The 22,056-nt window shown below is 45.1% G+C and overlaps 1 protein-coding gene across 2 annotated transcripts; it reads right to left on the bottom strand.

The window, feature by feature from the left end:
- Positions 1–9,232: 9,232 nt before the first annotated feature.
- On the bottom strand, positions 9,233–17,661 carry CX5H4orf36 (chromosome X5 C4orf36 homolog). Of its 2 annotated transcripts, none has more exons than XM_038769331.1 (4): positions 17,573–17,661; positions 14,011–14,148; positions 12,364–12,505; positions 9,233–9,581 (listed from the first exon to the last, which is right to left on the bottom strand). In XM_038769331.1, exons 2-4 carry the CDS (start codon positions 14,086–14,088, stop codon positions 9,316–9,318), a joined length of 486 nt encoding a protein of 161 aa, XP_038625259.1. In that variant the 5' UTR covers positions 14,089–14,148; positions 17,573–17,661; the 3' UTR covers positions 9,233–9,315. The 2 variants fall into 2 exon arrangements, with proteins under 2 accessions (XP_038625259.1, XP_038625258.1); XM_038769330.1 differs by lacking the exon at positions 12,364–12,505 and adding an exon at positions 12,577–12,731.
- Positions 17,662–22,056: the final 4,395 nt, after the last annotated feature.

A 22,056-nucleotide genomic window follows, 5' to 3' on the forward strand; every position in this document is an offset into this window, starting at 1 on the left:
CTCCCCCGCTTTGTGAAGAGGTGTCTCCTTTTGTTTGTTTTGAACCTGCCACCCTCAGATTCCAGAGGGCCCCCTCTTTCTGGATTGGGGATTTGGTAAGAAACATTCACTGTTTGCCTTCACTTCTCATCTCAACCCTTTATATCCCCCAACCCCCACGTTGGCATTCTTGTACCACCTTAGCACGTCTCACTAACCCCCTATAGCACTTATCTACGTTTCTCAGTTATTCTATTAGTTCTTACCTGTAATTTATTTGAGAGTCTCTCTCTCCTGCTAGATTGCAGGATCCGTGAGTGCAGGGGTCATGCTTATTAATTCTGTTGAACTCTGCCAGGTGCTTAGTACAGTCCTGTGTCCAGATTAGATGGCCAAAAAGGATGATCAATTGAATGATTTCTAAACTTCAGCCATGCCCACCTCGGTCTGCGTCTTTCTAGAATGAGGAGTTGAGACAAACACTAGGGCAAATCACTCCAGAAAACTTCCCGGACTCCAGTTGCGTCCCCTCTGCCAGGACCCAAAATGGTAGTCCAAAATGGTCATCTCCTGTAACACTCCATGGAGTTTAAATGCTTCCAGCAGCTGTGAAGAAACAGCCGTGAGATTCAAAACTTGCAGCCTGTCAGCCCCAGGGGTTCCTCCATCGGCTAGCGGAGAGCCACAAAAGACACCCTGAATCTCTCATACCCAGTCTCACATTGTGGTCTAAAAGAAAAATAACCTCACCGAGAGTTGGCTCTCGGACTAGAATTAAATCATCCCTCAACTATCTGTATTGTCGAATGCCATTTGTTGATGGTCCTTGGATGCGTAACTTTCCCAAGGGTTCTGCCAAGTATCTGAAACCAAGTCAGCCCACGTTGGCCCTAGGCCTAGAAGACTCAGGAGAGTCACGAGCACATGAGGTTTGATCAGCCATGATTTGTAGAGACAGGATGACTTAGCCCCGTCAAGCCTTGCGAATACCAACCTGAGTTTCCGGAATGCCCCCAAGTCAAAGCCAAACCCACACATCTTCCCACCACCTAGGGTGCACATTGCAAATGACATGTAAGGATTTTTTCCATATGGGGTACCGCCGAAGTGATCTCAGCCGAGTGCTGATACTGTATCATAGCACCATTTCCCGCAGGCAGTTGCCAGGGCATCTGACTTGTTAGTAGCTGCAGTATTCCCTGTTCACTTAGACCAGAATTCCTGCTGGGTCTGTCCACCTTGTGGTTTACTCTTGGTGGTCTTTTTTTTTTAATGGTATTTGTTAAGCACTTACTATGTGTCGAGCACTGCTGCTGCGGTAGATACAAGTTAATCCAGTTGGATGCAATCCCTGTCCTACATGGGGCTCACAGTCTAAAATGTAAGGAGGAGGATTTAATCCTCATTTTACAGATGAGGTAACTGAGCCACAGAGTTAAGGGACTTGCCCAAGGTCACACAGTAAGCAGTTGTCAGGGCAGGATTAGATCCCAGGTCCTCTGACTCCCAGGCCCATGCTGTTTCCACTAGGTCTCACACCTTCCATCAGAGTCCTTCACTCATCATTGATGGCATAGCTCCAAGTGATCATTTCCTTACTTCATTTAATAATTATGATGGCAATTATTAAGCACTTACTATGGGCCAAGCACAGGGGAAGTTATGAGATAATCAGATCAGACAAAGCCCCTGTCCCACATGCGGCTTATAGTCCGTGAGAGGAAAAACAAGGATTTTACCCCTGTTTCTTAGATGAGGTAACTGAGGCATTGAGAAGTTAATTGACTTGCCTAAAAACCACAGGACAAGAGCCTGAGTTTCCTGACTCTCAATCCCCATGCCCTTTTCACAAATCCACACCAAGTATTTTCATGAAGAGGGTATTAAATTGGAACAGAGTGATTCTAGCGAGGAAAGATTTACTGCAAAGTGAGTGTGTTACTTATAATATTGAGAGCTCAGATTTGGGGACTTGTAGAGTATAAAAAGTGGCGTAAAAGATTCTTAAATAGAGGTTTTTCCCCAAAGCTTTGACCCTTGTCCTGGCAGAGATTAGAGTAAATGCAGCAGGGATAGAACACAAGTATTTTAGGGGCACCAACATGAACCTTGGTTTAATGAATTCATTCCACTGGATTAAAGTTGCTTTGCTTTTGAGGAAATGTGTTGGACTAGCTTCTGAAATGAGCCAAAACCTATGTTCATCTTTGGCCAGGGACTAAATATGCTTATGTATCTATGTGTGTATGTGTGTATTTATCTATCTGTTGGTTTTATCTATATCCTGCGAGAATCCTTCCCTGACTAAGCCTTCTTTTCCTTTTCTTCACCTCCCTTCTGCGTCACCTGACTTGCTCTCCTTATTCATCCCTTCTCCCAGCCCCACAGCACTCATGAACATATCCATCATTTATTTATTTACATTATTGTCTGTCTTCCCCCTCTAGACTGTAAGTTTGTTGTGGGCAGGTAGTGTGTCTGCTCAGTGGAAAGAGCACGGGCTTTGGATTCAGAGATCATGGCTTCAAATCCCGGCTCTGCCAATTGTCAGCTGTGTGACTTTGGGCAAGTCACTTAACTTCTCTGTGCCTCAGTTACCTCATCTGTAAGATGGGGATTAAGACTGTGAGCCCCCCATGGGACAACCTGATCACCTTGTAAGCTCCCCAGTGCTTAGAACAGTGCTTTGCACATAGTAAGCGCTTAATAAATGCCATTATTATTATTATTATTATTATATTATACTCTCCTAAGCTCTCAGTACAGTACTCTGTGCACAGTAAGTGCTCAGTAAATATGAATGAATGAATGAATAGTAGACTAGGAGCAAGGGAAGCAAGGAAGCATGAAAGGAGACATCCTGAAGGAAAAAGCATGAGAGAGTTGTGAAGATTTCTAGCGCCAGCCATGTGGATCCTTTCTGGCCTGAACTAAAGTATATGCCCATCCTCACCCTTTAAAGTTATTTGGCTGAAGGGAGACTTATCATTCAATTTTTATTTTATTTATGCCTCTTTATAAAACTGCATAATTGGGGAAAAGTCCTCCAGCAATAGCAAGTGGCCAGCTTCCACAAGTCTCATCCATCCCACAGATGTCGTGTGGTTGGGCCACTTTCCCTCAGCTGAGGTCAGTACATTCCAGCCCTATGTCTGGAGATTTCTGGGCTCTTTTAAACAGACTTGGGGACTGAGAACCTGTGCAAAAGACGGGATTATATGACCACTGGTTTATGCAGCACCAGTCGCGCTCTTTCATACTTACTGTGCCCAGTACACTGCAGTGAACCAACATGGCTCTCAATAAATGCTCCTAATTCTCTTGCTGGAACTGTGCATTCCATCCTACCTTGCCATCTTTTCTGTAAATATTGATTGTGTCACAGAGTGTCCAAATGATGAACCACTGTTCTCAGACCTTCTAGCAGGTTTATTCCCTCCCTCTTCTACTCCAGTTTGGAGCAATTTAAGACAAGATCAGAAATTTCTGTCAAGGCTTACCTCAAAGACCCTTCCAGTGGCCTTCACACCCATATTGCTTTCAGGAGGAAAAAGGTCTTTGATGTAAGGAGGCCTCTGGGATTCGGTCCTTTCTGAAATACCACCATTTCCTGCCCAGAAATTGAATGATAATGGTACTTTGTATTTCATCAAGCACCTGCCTTTCCAGGGCATGGAAAGAACACTATGCAGACTGCTTTCTCATTCATTTTGGGAATGAATCTCATTCATTTCTCATTCAGTCTGTGAGCTGGGCATCTAGGGTTATTAATCTCCTTTTGACAAAGGAGCAGAAATAGAAATCATTTACCACAAAGCTAGTCCATTGCAAAGTTGAGAATCAAACTCTTGTCGAGAGTGCTCTACCCAGAGAATTTCTCAGACTTTCTCTTAGAAAAGCAGCAGCAGCGGTGGAAAGAACACAGGCCTGGGAGTCAGGAGACCTGGGCTCCAACCCCGGCTCCACCATTATGCCTGCTGTGTGATCTTGGAGAAGGCACTCAACTTTTCTGGACCTCAGTTTCATCGTGTGTAAAGTGTAAGATACCTGCTTAAGCGCTTAGTACAGTGCTCTACACACAGTAAGCGTTCAGTAAATATGTTGAATGAATGAATGCTCTCCCTCTCCTTTAGAGATAGAGACTGTGATCTCTGTACATCTTTGTACATATTTACTACTCTATTTATTTTACTTGTACATATCTATTCTATTTATTTTATTTTGTTAGTATGTTTGGTTTTGTTCTCTGTCTCCCCCTTTTAGACTGTGAGCCGACTATTGGGTAGGGACTGTCTCTATATGTTGCCAACTTGTACTTCCCAAGCGCTTAGTACAGTGCTGTGCACACAGTAAGCGCTCAGTAAATACGATTGATTGATTGATTGATTGATTGATTGATCTGCTTATCATCCTAGCGTTTACTACAATGCTTGGTGCTTAGTAAGCACATAACAAGCAATGTGGCATAGTGGAAAGATCCTGGACCTGGGAGTCAGAGGACCGGGGTTCTGTCGCTTGTCTGCTGTGTGACCTTGGGCAAGTCACTTCACTTGTCCGTGCTTCAGTTTCCTCATCCGCAAAATGGGGATTCAGTGCCTGTTCTCCCTTCTTACTTAGACTGTGAGCCCCTTATGGGGCCTGATGATCTTATATCTACCCCAGCAGTCAGTACAGTGCTTGGCACGTAATAACCGCTCAGTAAATATGATTGCACAAACGAACCGCTTAACAAATACCATAATGATTATTAACACTTAGCTCAATTATTATTAACATTACTTTCCAAGCGACTGATCCTTATACCCTCTCATATCTACCTCCCCCGAGGGAGCCCTCTATGACAATGCATAAAACTAAAAATAAAATACTAAAAATCTGATAAGCACTAACAGCTCCCTCTGCTAAATCATTTAGAGGTAGGCATAGGGTAGGCAGGTATTTTAGGAATTTTTTTAATAGTAGTTTGTGACCTATATATATATATATATATATATATATATATATATATATATATACATGTATATATATATAATATATATGTGTGTGTATGTATATATATGTGTGTGTATATATTTAAATAGATATATACATATTTATATCTATATAATAATACAGTAGTCCCTTGGATTCAAAGATAATACTATTGGTAATGAAAGGAAAACAGTATGCATGAGTGTCCTTGATAAAACCAGTGCATGCCTATCACTCATTCCTGCCCTGTGTTTCTGTAAAGTTTATACCCAAAGCAGCATGGCACAGTGGGAAGAGCACAAGCCTGGGAGTCAGAAGGATCTGGTCTCTAATCCCAACTTTGCCACTTGTCTGCTGTGTGACCTTGAGCCAGTCACTTCACTTCTCTATGCTGTAGTTACCTCATCTGCGAAATTGGGGATTAAGACTGTGAGCCCCATTTGGGACAGGGGCTGTGTCCAACCCGATTTGTTTGTATCCACCTCAGTGCTTAGGACAGTGACTGGCACATAGTAAGCACTAAACAAATAACGCAGTTGTTAATGTTATTATCATTATTTGCTACCCCTGGTGCTTGACACCATTTTTTATTTCTGACTCTTGGGATTGTCACCTCCTCGAAGTGTCTGCTCTAAGAGAGTCCCGTGGTTCTGATTGTTGAATGCCAGCCTGATATGTCTCTTGCTGCTGTTTCCCAGCTATCCATGTTCCTGCCAATCCTAAAAATAAGGAACTACCTTGGGCACCTAAAATAAAAATAAAAGAAAATTGGGTAAACTTTGAAGTAAGAAAGAATTAAGTTTATTCTGTGGTTTAAAACAAACCTCACAAAATATTGTGGTTTCTATCTCGGAAACTCTATGTTAGGAAATCACATCTTCCGAATCCATGAATCAGTGAAAAATCGGGGGTTAGGTTCCCAAAGTCTCGTATTTTTCAACTTTTTAAGGAGTAATTTTTATCATGTATTTAAATACAAAACCTAAAAGGTATTGAAGAGTTGAAGTGTCCTACCATCTATTTTTCCCCAAACTTGGTCTCCTATTCCAGCCTCCCTCACCTCATAATCCCCACCCTGTCTTTCCTAATTTCCTGGACTCCCATCCTTTCAAACGATGTGTCTGAGAGATGGCGTTTCTGGGAAGTCCGAACACTGCTCTGCTGCCTGGGAATTGCAGAGACCTCATCTCACAAAGTTCCTCCCAGAGGTCAGGAAAGAGGCTCCCAATGTTGTCAACTGTCCAGTTTCTGGGAGCTAGAGGGATTGGCTGGAATATATCCATAATCGATTTTAATGTTCATTCAATCGTATTTTCATTGTCATATTTACTGAGCACTTACTGTGTGAAGAACACTGAACTAAGCGCTTGGGAGAGTACAGTATAACAATAGACACATTCCCTGTCCACAACAGGATTACAGTCTAGAGGGGAATTCAGACATTAATATAAATTACAGATATGTACATAATGTCTGTCCCCGCATCCAGACTGTAAGCTTCTTGTGGGCAGGGAACATGCCTACCAAATCTGTTGTATTGTACTCTCCCAAGTGCATAATACAGTGCTCTGCACACAGTAAGCACTCAATAAATACCATTGATTGATTGCTGGGAGGCAGGAGCCAACTGGGTTTTAGGCCATCCAGACTATGAGCACAGGAGGCCACGAGGCAGATGAGCTTTCAGGTTTCCCTTTAGCATTCCTTATGCATATCAATCAATTAGTGGTATCGAGTGCTTATTGTGTGCAGAGTACTGTACTAAACGCTTAGGAATGCACAGTACATAAAGTTTGTAGCTGTGGTCCCTGTCCACAAGGAACTTAGAGTCAACTTTGGGGATGGGGGCAGGGAATTTGTCTTTTTATATTGTTGTGTTGTACTCTCCCAAGCACTTAATGCTGTGCTCTGCCCACAGTAAATGCTAAATAAATACAATTGATTGATTGACTGACTGAGGCAGATGTTAAAATAAATTACAGATAGTAGAGCATAAAGATAAGTAGGTAAGTGCTGTAGGTCTGGGGTGAATATCGAAGTGCTTAAAGGTTTCACATCCAAATTGAGAGTAGATGCAGAGAGGAAAGATAGGGAAAATGAGGGCAGGGTTAGGGAAGGCCTCTTGGAGGAGATGTGATTTTAGGAGGCGTTTTGAAGGTGGACTCTTTGATATGAATGTGGGCAAGGGGTCAATGGCAAGATGCACAAGATTGAGGTACAAAGAATCAATTGGCCTTAGAGGAGCAAAGATTATGAATTGTTATTTTTAGTTTGTTTTTTATGGTGTTCGTTAAGTGCTTACTATATGCCAGGCACTGTTCTAAACACAGGGGTAGAATCACTTGGGTACCTGTCTGTAATTTTATTTATCCCTTTGCTCTTCCATGCTCCCAGCCCCAAAGCACTTATGTACATACCTGTAATTTTATTTATCTGTATCGATGTTTGCCACGTACCTGTAATTTTATTTATCTGCATCCATGTTTGCTGACCCCCACTCTAGATCACAAGCTCTCTGTGGGCAGGGAATGTCACTGTTTATTATTGTATTGTACTTTCCCAAGCGCTTAGTACAGGGCTCTGCACACAGTAATCGTTCAATAAATACAATTGAGTGAATGAATACAAGGTAATCAGATTGGACTCAGCCCCTGACCCCCATGGGGCTCACAATCGTAATTCCCATTTTACAGATGTGGTAACTGAGGCCCAGAGAGGTTAAGCGGCTTACTCAAGGTCACACAGCAGACAAGTTGTGGAGTCAGGATTGGAACCCAGGTCTTCCTGACTCCCAGACCCGTGCTCTATCCACTAGATGGTGCTGCGTCCCTTGCTGTAGGACATCAGCAAAATAGGGTAGGAGTGGAAGGACTGATTGAATGCCTTAAAGCCAATGGTAAGGACTTTCTGTTTGATGCAGAGGTGGATGGGTCCTTTTCTACTTTCTTATTACCTGGTTTTATTATTTTCTCCGACTGAGGTTTGCAACGACAGCCAGTCAGGGTGAGGGGCCGGGAGGCCGGGAGACCCCTCCCCAACCAGCTGGCCCTGGGGGGTGGCGGGGGTCATCTCTGACCAGGCCCCACCTTGACCTTTTCTCTGGCCTCCCTCTCCCCCTTCCTCAGCTCAGCCCACCTACATAGCCCGGGAGACTCACCTCCTCCAGAGCCTGTCCCGTGTCGACCCCCGGCCCACATCCTTCCCCTGCCCCGGAATGCCCTCCCTCCCCACATCCACCAAGGTAGCTCTCTTCCTCCCTTCAAAGCCCTACTGAGAGCTCACCTCCTCCAGGAGGCCTTCCCACACTGAGCCCCCTTTTTCTTCTCCTCCTCCCCACCTCTTCCCCTCCCCACAGCCCCTGTAGATATGTTTGTACAGATTTATTGCTCTATTTTACTTGTCCATATTTACTGTTCTATTTATTTTGTCAATGATGTGCTTCTAGCTTTAATTCTGTTTGTTCTGACGACTTTGACACCTGTCCACATGTTCTGTTTTGTTGTCTGTCTCCCTCTTCTAGACTGTGAGTCCGTTATTGGGTAGGGACCGTCTCTATATAACTTGTACTTCCTGAGCGTTTAGTACAGTGCTCTGTACACAGTAAGTGTTCAATAAATACAACTGACTGACTGACTGACTGACTGACTGACTGACTGAATGAATGAATCCTTAGCTGACCAACTCCTGGAGCTCTTTTACAAGCTCTTGCTGAAAGTGGCCGGTTCCTTAGTCAGTCGGTAACTGGTTTTTATTGAGTGCTCGTTGTGTGCTCCCAAGCAGTTAGTATAGTGCTGTGCACATAGTAAGCCCTCAATAAATACACCTGATTGATTGATTCTTTGAACTCAGGGCAGAATCAGAACAGGGAGATCTAAGTTTCTGGGATTGGGGAAACAGGAGGAAATAATGGGGCTGAGACTAGGATTGTTACTTGGAAGTAGCAGGGAAGGGAAAATGGCCACTGCCAGCAGGGGACTCCTAAATGGCTAGGTCCTGGCCAGCAGCCCCTGGCTACCCAGTCAGCTAAAGAGGATCCTGCATCACATTTGGTTTCTTAGACTATTTCCATCTTCTAGGTCTGCGTTCTCGCCTCCCCACAATGCTTCTTTGGCTGACAAGGGAGGGGTTTGACCCAGATACAAAACGCAAAATCTCGAATTTCTTTCTAAAGTACTTCTCCTATTTCAATGTCAATTTCTTTTCCACCCTGGGGGAAGAAAGGATATGTGTAAAAAAAACAGTGGTAAAGGAATCAAAAGCAGTGCAAATGAAGTATCTCTGCTGAATTTTTATTACTTAGGGACTCAGGCTGGGTCTGAGAAGGCACAGCTGATGGTCCATGAGAGAAAAGGCCCAGAGCAGATCTCAGGTAGAGAAGCTGATCACCCCTTCACCGGTGGTCACTTGTACTGGTCTGTGGGCTAGGCTTGGGCTATCCTGGGTTTGGGTCTCTCCAGGACATGGAGGCAGGGGCAGGCCTTCACTGAGAACCTGGCCATGATGTGGGGGAAGAGGTTTTCTCAAACCACCTTTCTTGCCTTTTAGAAGTGACTCTATCTCATTTGCCATTTTATTCCGCAGTTCAATTTCCTTTAATCTTTTCTGTTCATACTCCCGTTCAGTTGCAAGGGCTGAAAAAACAGAAATGGACAAACGTGTGTCTGGTGGCGGTCTCATCGGGAATAGTTATTTTGAATAAGATCTCATTTTTCCCTGCCCCAAAAGCCCTATCTGTGTTCCGGACCCATCACAGATGGGTGTCTGTGTAGGCTTGTGTGTGTTTTCAAATTAGTCTGCATTATATATTTTCAATCAGTAGTATTTATTGAATATCGACTGGATGCTGAGCCCTGTACTGAGCACTTGGGAAAGTATGATTGAATAAGAATACATGGTCCCTGCCCTTAAGGAACTTGCAATCTAACATGGGACACAGACGGAAACAAGTTATTTACAAATAGTTGGAGCAGGAGAGAGAAACAATGCTACAGCTCCTTTTCCTCAGGAATTTATCACTTTATAATTCCTTCATCCCCAAATGGCAAAACAGGATTTACATAAGGGTCCCAGGAAACTTTGTGGTTGCCATGGCACCCTTAGACATCTTTTGGAGATCATCCTCCTTGGGTGATGGGCAGTAGCAAAAGTGTTATTAATAATAATAATATTTGTTAAGCATGTGTGTTAAGCCTGGGTTAAATCAGTCAATGATATTTATTGAGCACTTACTGTGTGCAGAGTACCGTTCTAAGCACTTGGGAGGGTACAGTACAACACAGTTGGAAGAGAACAAGTATCTAAACCCCATTTTACAGATCACAATCAGCAGGCAAGTGGCAGAGCTGGGATTAGAACCTGGGATTCCTGCCTCTCAGAATTGTGCTCTGTCCGCTGGGTCATGTGAAGGAGGGTTCAGGAGGGATGTGTGTGTGTGTGTGTGTCCTTGGGATGGCTCCCAGCACCTCCCATTCATTCGGTCATATTTATTGAGCACTTACAATGTGCAAAGCACTGTACTAAGTGCTTGGGAGAGTACAATATAACAACAAACAGACACATTCCTGCCCACAACGAACTCATCCCACACAATTTGCTGCTTCCTGAGGGGGTCTGCCTCTAGGATCATCACAGTATTTCCCCATGAAAATAAACAGAAAGTGGCAGCACTCATCATCATCAATCGTATTTATTGAGCGCTTACTGTGTGCAGAGCACTTTCTCCCTGCCATCAGTACCCCTGAGGTAGTAGGGGCAGAGCTGCAGCACTCTGGGACATACTCTTTCTCCTTGATCCTGCTTCTGGTTTATTTCCTCTTATTTAGACTGTGAGCTCCTTGTGGGACCTGAGTAATAATAATAATGGCTCAGTGGAAAGAGCCCGGACTTTGGAGTCAGAAGTCAGGGGTTCAAATCCTGGCTTCGCCAATTGTCAGCTGTGTGACTTTGGGCAAGTCACTTAACTTCACTGTGCCTCAGTTACCTCATCTGTAAAATGGGGATTAAGACCGCGAGCCCCCTGGGGGACAACCTGATCACCCTGTAACCTCCCCAGTGCTTAGAACAGTGCTTTGCACATAGTAAGCGCTTAATAAATGCTATTATTATTATTAACAATAATAATGCCATTTGTTAAGTTCTTACTGTGTGCCAGGCACAAAATGCTGGGGTTTACATATACGCAAACCAGGTTAGACACAGAGAACTCACATTCTCAATCCCCATTTTACAGATGAGGTAACTGAGGCACAGAGAAGTGAAGTGACTTGACCAAGGTCACACAGCAGATACGTGGCTGAGCTGGGATTAGAACCCATGACCTCCTGACTCCCAGGCCCGTGCTCTATCCACTATGCCATGCTGCTTCCCGCAGATTAACTTCACTGTGCCTCAGTTACCTCATCTGAAAAATGGGGATTAAGACTGTGAGCCCCCCGTGGGACAACCTGATCACCTTGTAACCTCCCCAGCACTTAGAACAGTGCTTGGCACATAGTAAGCGCTTAACAAATACCAACATTATTATTATCTACCCCAACACTAAGTACAGTGCTTGGGACACAGTAAGTGCTTAATACATACAAATATTTGAGACAGCTTGTTATCTCTAGACTGGAGGGAGGGAGGTAGCAGGGGAGCCCATCCCCTTCCATGACCCTCACACTAGGCCCCTGCCACCCATGGAGGCAGAACAGGTAGTTGTGAGAGTGGGGGTGCCCTGGCCCTTGGTGCCCTGGGAATCCTGTCTATCCATTCCCTTCAGACCTGGAATCTGAGGGAAACTTCCTGGAGTTTTCCCAAAATATCCCTCCCACCACTCAGGAGGAAATTGGGAGGAAAAAAAATGAATGCTATTTTCAAAGTCCAAGAATTGTCTGTCAAACTAAACTTGAAAACTGCAAATATTCTCCAGACTAGTTATCCCTCAGACAGATTGGGCAATGTGAATGATGGCACAGAGCTTGATTCTTGCCTCGGCCTAGGGAGAGATGGGGTTGGCCGATGTCTGCACACAGCTATCCGTGTGGGTTCCGACTCCCAGCATCTGACACCCTGGTGCTAGAGATGAGATAGGGCTTCGCAGGGACGGCAGGGCTAGATTGCCAGCTGCCTGAGGGCAAGGATCCTGTTTCCTAACTTCATTATGATCTCCCAAGCACTTAGATTGTCATCAGCATCGTCATCATCAAGTGCTTTTTGAGTTCAGAGCACCGTACTAAGCACGTGGGAGAGTACAATCCAACAGAGCTGACAGACACATTCCCTGCCCACAGTGAGATTAGTGTAGAGACTGTAGTGTACCGTGTGCTCTGTGCACAGTAATTGCTCAATGAGTAGTATGGATCGATGGCTTGGCTAGCACCCGTGCTCAGTGATCCTGTCAGGATCCACTGAGCTCTGCATCTCTTTACACACCCAATGAGGGTGGGGAGGAAAAAGAAGCAGGAGCCTGGGACCAACGTTCTTCTGGGAGCAACAGCTTGTCTTCTTCATTGGAGGATAGGAGGCGGCCTCTTGCCCACTGCTCCTGAAACTTTGGGTGAGGGGATTCCGTTCCCTGTGGTGGCAGACAGAGAGAAGAATGGCCTAGCCAAATGGTACACGGGATTTCCCAGAGGGGAAACTTACTCTGGGCTGAAGGAAGTTGTCCGTGCCTGACCGTTTTCACCGACCTGAGCTGTAAAAGACTGGCATGCTGAATGTCATCGAAAAGAGGCACCTTAATTTTCTGGAGGTTCTCTAACAAGAGCCTCATGAGGACAGCAAGCTTCCAGGGCTCCTGCCTAGAGAGGGAGGGTTAATAATAGCATTTGTTAAGTGCTTACTATGTGCCAGGCACTGTACTGAGTGCTAGGTGGGTACAAGCCAATCAAGTTAGACACAGTCCCTGTCCCACCTGGGGCTCACAGTCCCAACCCCCATTTTACAGATGAGGTAACTGAGGCCCAGAGAAGTGAAGTGACTTGCCCAAGGTCACAAAGCAGACGAGTCTGTGTTCTATCCACTAGGATACACTGCTTCTCAAAGTGGGGCACGTTAGCCGAACTTTCTAGAGGCAACCAGAGAGATTGTTCCAGGAGTCCCTCAAGTCAGGGGATCTTGGCTGCTTTGCAGTAGAAAGTTTCCAGTAGACTTCTGGTCTATTTTATAGTTGCCGAGAATATAAAGATGCTCTGAATTTGCCTAGATTTCTGGGTTTGTTGCGTGGAGCATGCACATTGTGAATTTTGGTAATACCAGTTCATTCACTTCTTCATTCATTGAGCTCCCAAGTGCTTCATACAGTGCTCCATATCCAAGTAGGCCCTCAAAAAATGACAGTTTAATTGATCAATTAATAGAAGCAAAAGGTAAGAAGGAGGAAGCCAGAGAATTCCCAATATGCTTTACCTCTGGGGCAGCCCCTCACATTCCCTTTCCCCTTGCCCACACCTACACTCGCCCATTTGTCAGGGCCCCAAAGAGAGGGCACTTTGGGGAACAGAGAGGGGAACCTGAAGCAGTGTGTCCTGCCCCCTAATCCAAACCCCAAATGCTTGGGACATTTCCTCATTGGAGTTTGCTCCTGTGGCCTCAGAAGTTGCAGGTGGGGCATTTTCTACTCCAGCCTCTCTGCTGGAGGGGAGAATTCAGGAGCAGGGCTGCCTCTGAAAGGGCCCAACGAGGGGTCTGACAGGGAAGAAGAGCACCCTTTTATAGGACACCAGTGCAAACATTTATTTTAGGCCTCCATTCCTCTTGTCTAGAAAGTCATGGTAAACATACCCAACTGGGGTATTGGGAGGGGCTGGGAAAGTGAATGGGGCCAGAAGGGAAAAATTTTCATGGCTTATGAAGGGCAAGATCTCACCTATCTAGGATACTTTTGGGGGAGAAGGACGTGGGAGTTGAGCTACCCATTAGGGTATAAGCTGCTTGTGGATAGAGAAAGTGTCCTTTCTTTGTTGTGCACTTCCCAAATTCAGTGCACTGTAACAAGTGGGCACTTAAATACTGTTACTGTAAACTACTATAACCAAAGGCAAGCCTTAATTCTGACTAAAAAGCCCCATCAATACTTACACAGTATAGCAACTTTTTTGTAAAATCCATTTCACAGTATTCTTCCTTGGCAACCCGTAGGCCATGGCAAGTGATCATCAGCTCCCTTCACAGGGATATTTTGCTGTTATTGCAAAGATTGTCTGCCTTTTGATTGGCCTGAAAAGGGCACAGTACATAGTCAGTAATAATAAAAATCATAATCACAGTATTTCCCAAGTATCTACTATGTGCCAATGCAGATTGGACACAGTTCTTGCCCCCCCCTATGGAGCTCACAGTCCAAGGCAGGTGTTGTCTAATTTTACAGGTGAGGAACCTGAGGCCCAGATAAGTTAAGTGACTAGCCTAACATCATACAGTAAACAAGTGGAGGAGCAGAGATTAGAACCCAGGTCCCTGACTCCCAGACCTGGATGCTTGAATAATAATAATGGTGGTGGTATTTGTTAAGCAATTACTATGTGCAAAACACTGTTCTAAGCGCTGGAGGGGATACAAAGTGATCAGGTTGTCCCACTTGGAGCTCACAGACTTAATCCCCATTTTACAGATGAGGTAACTGAGGCACAGAGAAGTTAAGTGGCTTGCCCAAGGTCACACAGCTGACAAGTGGCGTAGCTGGGATTGGATTCAAACCCATGACCTCTGACTCCCAAGTCCGTGCTGTTTCCACTGAGCCATGCTTGCTTTCTGCTAGACAGACTGCTTCTCCAGAGTTGAATGACTACTAGGGCCTGAGTGCTTTAATGAGGTAAAAAAAAGCATCAGAAAAGCAGCATGGCCTAGTGGGTAGAACATGGGCTTCGAAGTCAAAAGGACCTGTGTTCTAATTCCGGCTCTGCCACTTGTCTGCTGTGTGACCTTGGGCAAGTTAACTTAACTTTTTTGTGACTCAGTTCCCTCATCTGTTCATTCATTCATTCATTCATTCATTCAATTGAATTTATTGAGCACTTACTGTGTGCAGAGCACTGTACTAAGTGCTTGGAAAGTACAGTACAGTAATAAAGAGAGACAGTCCCTGCCCACAGTGAGTGCACAGTCTAGAGGGGAGGAGGCAGACATCAATACAAATAAACAGGCATCAATTAAATAAATAAAATTATAGATATGTATATACATAAATGCTGTGGGGCGTGGACAGGGGATTGTAAAATGAGGATTGGGACTGTGAACCCCATGTGGGATATGGGCTATAGTTTACCTGATTAACTTGTACCTATCCTAGTGCTTAGTACAGTGCCTGACACATAGTAAGCACTCAGCAAGTATCATTGAAAAAAAACCCGAAAAAACCCTGGCCATCAGACTGTTCCCTGACCGTTCTGATCCTTTAAGAAACACAGCATTACTGGATGCTGAGCAGAGTGGCTTAGCGGAAAGAGCCTGGGCTTGGGAGACAGAGGTCGTGGGTTCTAATCCCACCTCTGCCACTTATCAGCTATGTGACTTTGGACAGGTCACTTAACTTCTCTGTGCCTCAGTTACTTCATCTGTCAAATGGGGATTAAGACTGTAAGCACCATGTGGGACAACCTGATTACCTTGTATCTTCCACAGTGCTTGGCACCTACAAAGTGCTTAACAAATACCATCATTACCACAGGTCTACTTGTTCTGTTTCGCTGTCTGTTTCCCCCTTCTAGACTGTGAGCCTGTTGTTGGGTAGGGACTGTATATGTTGCCGAATTGTACTTTCCAAGTGCTTAGTGCAGTGCTCTGCAAACAGTAAACACTCAATAAATACGATTGAGTGAATGAATGTATGAATGGCAGAACACAGGTTGTGTGACCTTGGGCAAATCATATAACTTCTCTGCATGGCTTAGTGGATAGAGCACGGGCCTGGGAGTCAGGAGGTCCTGGGTTCTAATTCCGGCTCCCCCTCTTGTCTGCTGTGGGACGTTGGGCAGGTCACTTTACTTCTCTGGACCTCAATGACCTCATCTGCAAAATGGGGATCGAGTCTCTGAGCCCCATGCGGGACAGTGACTGTGTCCAACCTGATTTGCTTGTATCCACCCCAGTGGTTAGCACAGTTCCTGGAACATAGTAAGCGCTTAACACATACCATCATTATTATTATTGTTATTATTATTTCCTCAAGTGTAAAATGAGGGTTAAATCCTTCTCCCTCCTGCTTAGCCTGTGTGCCCTATGTGGGACAGTGACTGTGTCCAACCTGATTAGGAGAAGCAGTGTGGCTCAGTGGAAAGAGCATGGTCATGGGTTCTAATCCCGACTCCACCACTTGTCTGCTGTGTGACTTTGGGCAAGTCACTTAACTTCTCTGTGCCTCAGTTACCTCATCTGTAAAATGGGGATCGAGACTGTGAGCCCCACGAGAGACAACCTAATCACCTTGTATCCCCCCAGCGCTTAGAACAGTGCTTCGCACATAGTAAGAGTTTAACAAATACCACCATTATCCTATTAGCTTGTATCTACCACTTAGAACAGTGCTTCATTCATTCATTCATTCAGTCGTATTTATTGAGAGTTTACTGTGTGCAGAGCACTGTACTAAGCGCTTGGGAAGTACAAGTTGGCAACATATAGAGACGGTCCCTACCCAACAGCGGGCTCACAGTCTAGAAACATCATCCCCCCGCCCCCTCTAGACTGTGAGCCCGCTGTTGGGTAGGGACCGTCTCTATGTTGCCAGCTTGTACTTCCCAAGCACTTAGTACAGTACTCTGCACACAGTAAGCGCTCAATAAATACGATTGATTGATTGATTGATTGATGCAGAATACGCGCTAAACAAATACAGTACAGTGCTTGGCACATAGTAAGCATTTAAATGCCATCATTTTATTAATATTATTTTTTTAAGAAAGCACGCATTGTATATATGTATATATGTTCGTATATATTTATTACTCTATTTATTTATTTATTTATTTTGCTTGTACATATCTATTCTATTTATTTTATTTTGTTAGTCTGGTTTTGTTCTCCATCTCCCCCTTTTAGACTGTGAGCCCACTGTTGGGTAGGGACTGTCTCTCTATGTTGCCAACTTGTACTTCCCAAGTGCTTAGTACAGTGCTCTGCACACAGTAAGCGCTCAATAAATACGATTGATTGATGCAGAATATGCGCTAAACAAATACAGTACAGTGCTTGGCACATAGTAAGCGTTTAAATGCCATCATTTTATTAGTATTAATATTTTTTTTAAGGAAGCACGCATTGTATATATGTTTGTACATATTTATTACTCTATTTGTTTATTTATTTATTTTACTTGTACATGTCTGTTCTACTTATTTTATTTTGTTAGTATGTTTGGTTTTGTTCTCTGTCTCCCCCTTTAGACGGTGAGCCCACTGTTGGGTAGGGACTGTCTCTCTATGTTGCCAACTTGTACTTCCCAAGCGCTTAGTACAGTGCTCTGCACACAGTAAGCGCTCAATAAATACGATTGATTGATTGATTGATTGATTAATTGAGAGGAGGAGCCCCCAGCGCGTCTCCTCATAGGGCTGTTGTCCCAGGGCACGGCGCTCCTCCCTGAGGGGGAACGCCGTCCCTAGTGCGCGTGCGCCTCCCCCCCCCCCCATCCCTCCAGACACACCTGCGCGCGCACGCCGGTCCTCAGACCCGGACGGGCTCCCCGGCGCGCGCCCGGCCGAGAGTCCGAGCCCGCCACCAGCGCGCATGCGCCGGCCCCAGCCCCGAGCGCGCCGCTCGGCAGCGCTCCCAGGTGGCCGCGCCCCTGACCTCACAATAGGGCTTTGTCCGCCCCCTGCCGGCTGCCAATAGGCACCGCGCCTCCGAGGCGGACCCGGGTGAGAGCATTCGGTGTCTCCCGGGGGGTCGAGGGGGTTACCTGTATATATGTTTGTATGAATTTATTACTCTATTTTATTTGTGCATATTTATTCTATTTATTTTATTTTGTTAATATGTTTTATATATGTTTGTGTGAATTTATTACTCTATTTTATTTGTGCATATTTATTCTATTTATTTTATTTTGTTAATATGTTTTGTTTTGTTCTCTGTCTTTTAGACTGTGAGCCCATTGTTGGGTAGGGACTGTCTCTATATGCTGCCAACTTGTACTTCCCAAGCGCTTAGTACAGTGTTCTGCACACAGTAAGCGCTCAATAAATACGATTGATGATGATGATGATGTCTCCCCCTTCTAGTCTGTGAGCCCGCTGTTGGGTAGGGACCGTCTCTATATGTTGCCAACTTGTACTTCCCAAGTACAGAGCTCTGCACACAGTAAGCACTCAGTAAATACGATTGAATGAATGAATAATAATGATGGCATTTATTAAGCGCTTACTATGTGGAGAAGCAGCGTGGCTCAGTGGAAAGAGCCCGGGCTTTGGAGGCAGAGGTCAGGGGTTCAAATCCCGGCTCCACCAGTTCTCAGCTGTGTGACTTTGGGCAAGTCACTTAACTTCTATGGGCCTCAGTTACTTCATCTGTAAAATGGGGATTAAGACTGTGAGCCCCCCATGGGACAACCCGATCACCTTGTAACCTCCCCCAGTGCTTAGAACAGTGCTTCGCACATACTGTGTGCAAAGTGATTACCCAGTGCTTAGAGTAGTGCTTGGCACATAGTAAGTGCTTAACAAATCCAGTGCTTAGAACAGTGCCTTGCACATAGTAAGCGCTTAATAAATGCCATCATTTATTTTATTATTTATTTATGTGCAAAGCACTGTTCTAAGCGCTGGGCACCCGCCTGGCCAGGATGCACAAGCTGCATCCCAGTCAGTCAACCGTATTTATTGAGCAATTACTGTGTGCAGAGCACTGTAATAATAATGATGATGATAATGGTATTTGTTAAGCGCTTAGTATGTGCTAAGCACTGTTCTAAGGGCTGGGGGGATACAAGGTGATCAGGTTGTCCCACGTGGGGCTCACAGTCTTCATCCCCATTTTACAGACGAGGGAACTGAGGCACAGAGAATGATAATAATAATGATGGCATTTGTTAAGCACTTACTATGTGCAAAGCGATTACCCTGTATCTGTCCCAGTGCTTAGAGTAGTGCTTGGCACATAGTAAGTGCTTAACAAATCCAGCGCTTAGAACAGTGCCTTGCACATAGTAAGTGCTTAACAAATGCTGTCATTATTAAATACCATTATTATTATTATTATTAATACTCCATTGCTTCCCCCTTCCTACAATTTATTGTAGTGTCTATCTCCCTTGCTAGATTTTAAGTTTCTTAAGGGCAGGATCACATTTAGTAACTCCCTTATACTCTCCTGAGTGCATATTACAGTGCTTTGAGCAGAATGAGCACTCAGTAAATATTATTGACTGAGTAAGCAGGTCTGTGCCAGTCTCAGGCCAGCCTCTTCCCTCCTCTCCCAACACATACACAGACACACACACACACACATACATCAATCAATCAATCAATCAATTGTATTTATTGAGTGCTTACTGTGTGCAGAGCACTGTACTAAGCGCTTGGGAAGTACAAGTTGGCAACATATAGAGACAGTCCCTACCCAACAGTGGGCTCACAGTCTGTATGTATGTATGTTCATTCATATATATATGAAAGCAGCTATTACTATGGTCACTTACCAACTCAATGATGATCTTTCTGGTAGTAATAACTTCCTCCTCCTCCTCCTAGTCCACTTCTAACCACCTCCACCTCTATAATTACACCCCAGGGAGAAGTTTCATTCTACTTAGGACCCAGCCAGAAGGAAGCCAAAAATGTCCCCTGAGTGTGGTTGATTTGTCAAGCCCTCTGATTCCTGGGCCTTGTCCTCTAGGTTTCTTACCCATCACCTAAAACAGTGCAGTGACTCGATAACTATTTATTCTGGTTGGCATTCATAATAATTATAATTACCATGAGCTCAAGAGTCGGGAAGAAAGGAGAACCGAACAGTTTTATGTCTTATTCTTGTGTGTTCACAGCAGCATATGAGTTTATTTAGGGAACATCAGTGAATACTGATGAATATGGCTACTGAGGTGCTTAAAAATGTTATCTACTGTTTAATAACTACTTTAAAGTGGCATTAAATGATGATGGTAATGGTGATATTTGTTAAGAGCTTACTGTGTGCCAAGCACTCTTCTAAGCACAGGGGTAGACAGGATAATCAGGTTGAACACAGTCCCTGTCCCACATGGGATTTACAGTCTTAATCCCCATTTTACAGATGAGGCCCAGAGGAGTGAAATGATTTGCCCAAGGTCACACAGCAGACAAGTGGCAGAGCCAGGTTTGGAACCCAGGTCCTTGTGACTCCCAGGCATAGGTTAGATGCACTTTTTTTGTCTCTGTATTTGGTGGAAAGGATGAGGCCCATCATATGTCAGAATCCCCCTGACCAAAATTGACTCCTGAGGTTCCCCTTTTTGAACACTGTCTTGTCTTATGCCGTCAAGTCATCTCCGACCCAAAGCTACGCCGTGGACACATCTCTCCCCAAACGTCCCACTCTCCATCTGCAATCGTTCTAGTAGTGTATCCATAGAGTTTCCTGGGTAAAACTCCGGAGGCGGTTGACCATCGCCTCCTTCCACGCAGTCAACTTGAGTCTCCGCCCTCGAATCCCTCGTATGCCACTGCTGCCCAGCACAGGGGAGTTTGGACTTGGAGCAAATTGCCTTCTCCTGGTTAGCCACTGGCGGAGCTAGGAATGGAATGGATATGCCTCTGCTTGACTCTCCCTCCAATAGTCATTCATTCATTCATTCAGTCGTATTTATTGAGCACTTACTGTGTGCAGAGCACTGTACTAAGCGCTTGGAAAGTCCAATTCGGCCACAGATAGGCAATCCCTGCCCAACAAAGGGCTCACAGTCTAGAAGGAGGAGACAGACATCAAAACAAGTAGACAGGCATCAATAGTATCAACATAAATAAATAGAATTATAGATATGCTCATTCATTCATTCAGTCATATTTATTGAGCACTTGCTGTGTGCAGAGCACTGTACTAAGCACTTGGAAAGTCCAATTCGGCAACAGGTAGGGACAATCCCTGCCCAACAATGGGATCACAGGCTAGAAGCAGTGTGGCTCAGTAGAAAGAGCCTGGGTTCTAATCCCAGCCTCTCCACTTATCAGTTTAGTCGAGACTGGTGGGGGACTGGTATTATTTTCTGTATCATTTCTGTGCTTTGGGCCTGAGTCCTGAAAAGGGATCCGAGGGAAGCATTGCTGTCACCTAGTGGCTTTTGTGTTGCAGGACTAGCTCATTCCCTGGGCCAAACTCAGCAAGTGGCATAGCTAAGGAATTTGGAGAGTTTGTTTTTTGAAAGACATCTGACCCCATCAAGTCTGTTCCTTCCCACCCGAGGAAGAGTTGAAGGGTCATTCCTCAGGAGAACACTGCTCAGCAATAATAATAATAATAATAATGATGGTATTTGTTAAGCACTAACTATGTGCAAAGCACTGTTCTAAGCGCTGGGGAGGCTACAGGGTGATCAGGTTGTCCCATGGGGGGCTCACAGTCTTAATCCCCTTTTACAGATGAGGGAACTGAGGCCCAGAGAAGTTAAGTGACATGCCCAAAGTCACATGGCTGACAGTTGGAGGAGCCGGGATTAGAACCCATGACCTCTGACTCCAAAGCCCAGGCTCTTTCCACTGAGCCACACTGCTTCTCTGGGCAATCAATGGGCAATCCATTGCCCATTGCCCAGGTGGGGACAGGAGTCCACCCAAGACCAAAGGGAACAGGGGTGGGCAGCAATGGAGAGGGTCCAGCTTGGGGCTTCAGGGAGGAGAAGGAGGAGAGGCACAGCACACCACCGTCATATGCCATCTGAGGAGCCGGGTGGCCAGGCTTCAGTGGCAGAGGACTTGGGTTCTGATCCCAGCTCCGCCCCTTGTCTGTTGTGTGACCTTGGGAAAGTCATTGTGGCTCAATGGAAAGAGCACGGGTTTTGGAGTCAGAGGTCATGGGTTCAAATCCCAGCTCCGCCAACTGTCAGCTGTGTGATTTTGGGCAAGTCGCTTAACTTCTCTGTGCCTCAGTTCCTCATCTGTAAAATGGAGATTAAGACTCTCAGCATGCCCGTGGGACAACCTGATCACCTTGTAACCT

This window comes from Tachyglossus aculeatus, chromosome X5, assembly GCF_015852505.1.
Source record: "Tachyglossus aculeatus isolate mTacAcu1 chromosome X5, mTacAcu1.pri, whole genome shotgun sequence".
NCBI classification, from domain to species: Eukaryota; Metazoa; Chordata; class Mammalia; order Monotremata; family Tachyglossidae; genus Tachyglossus; species Tachyglossus aculeatus.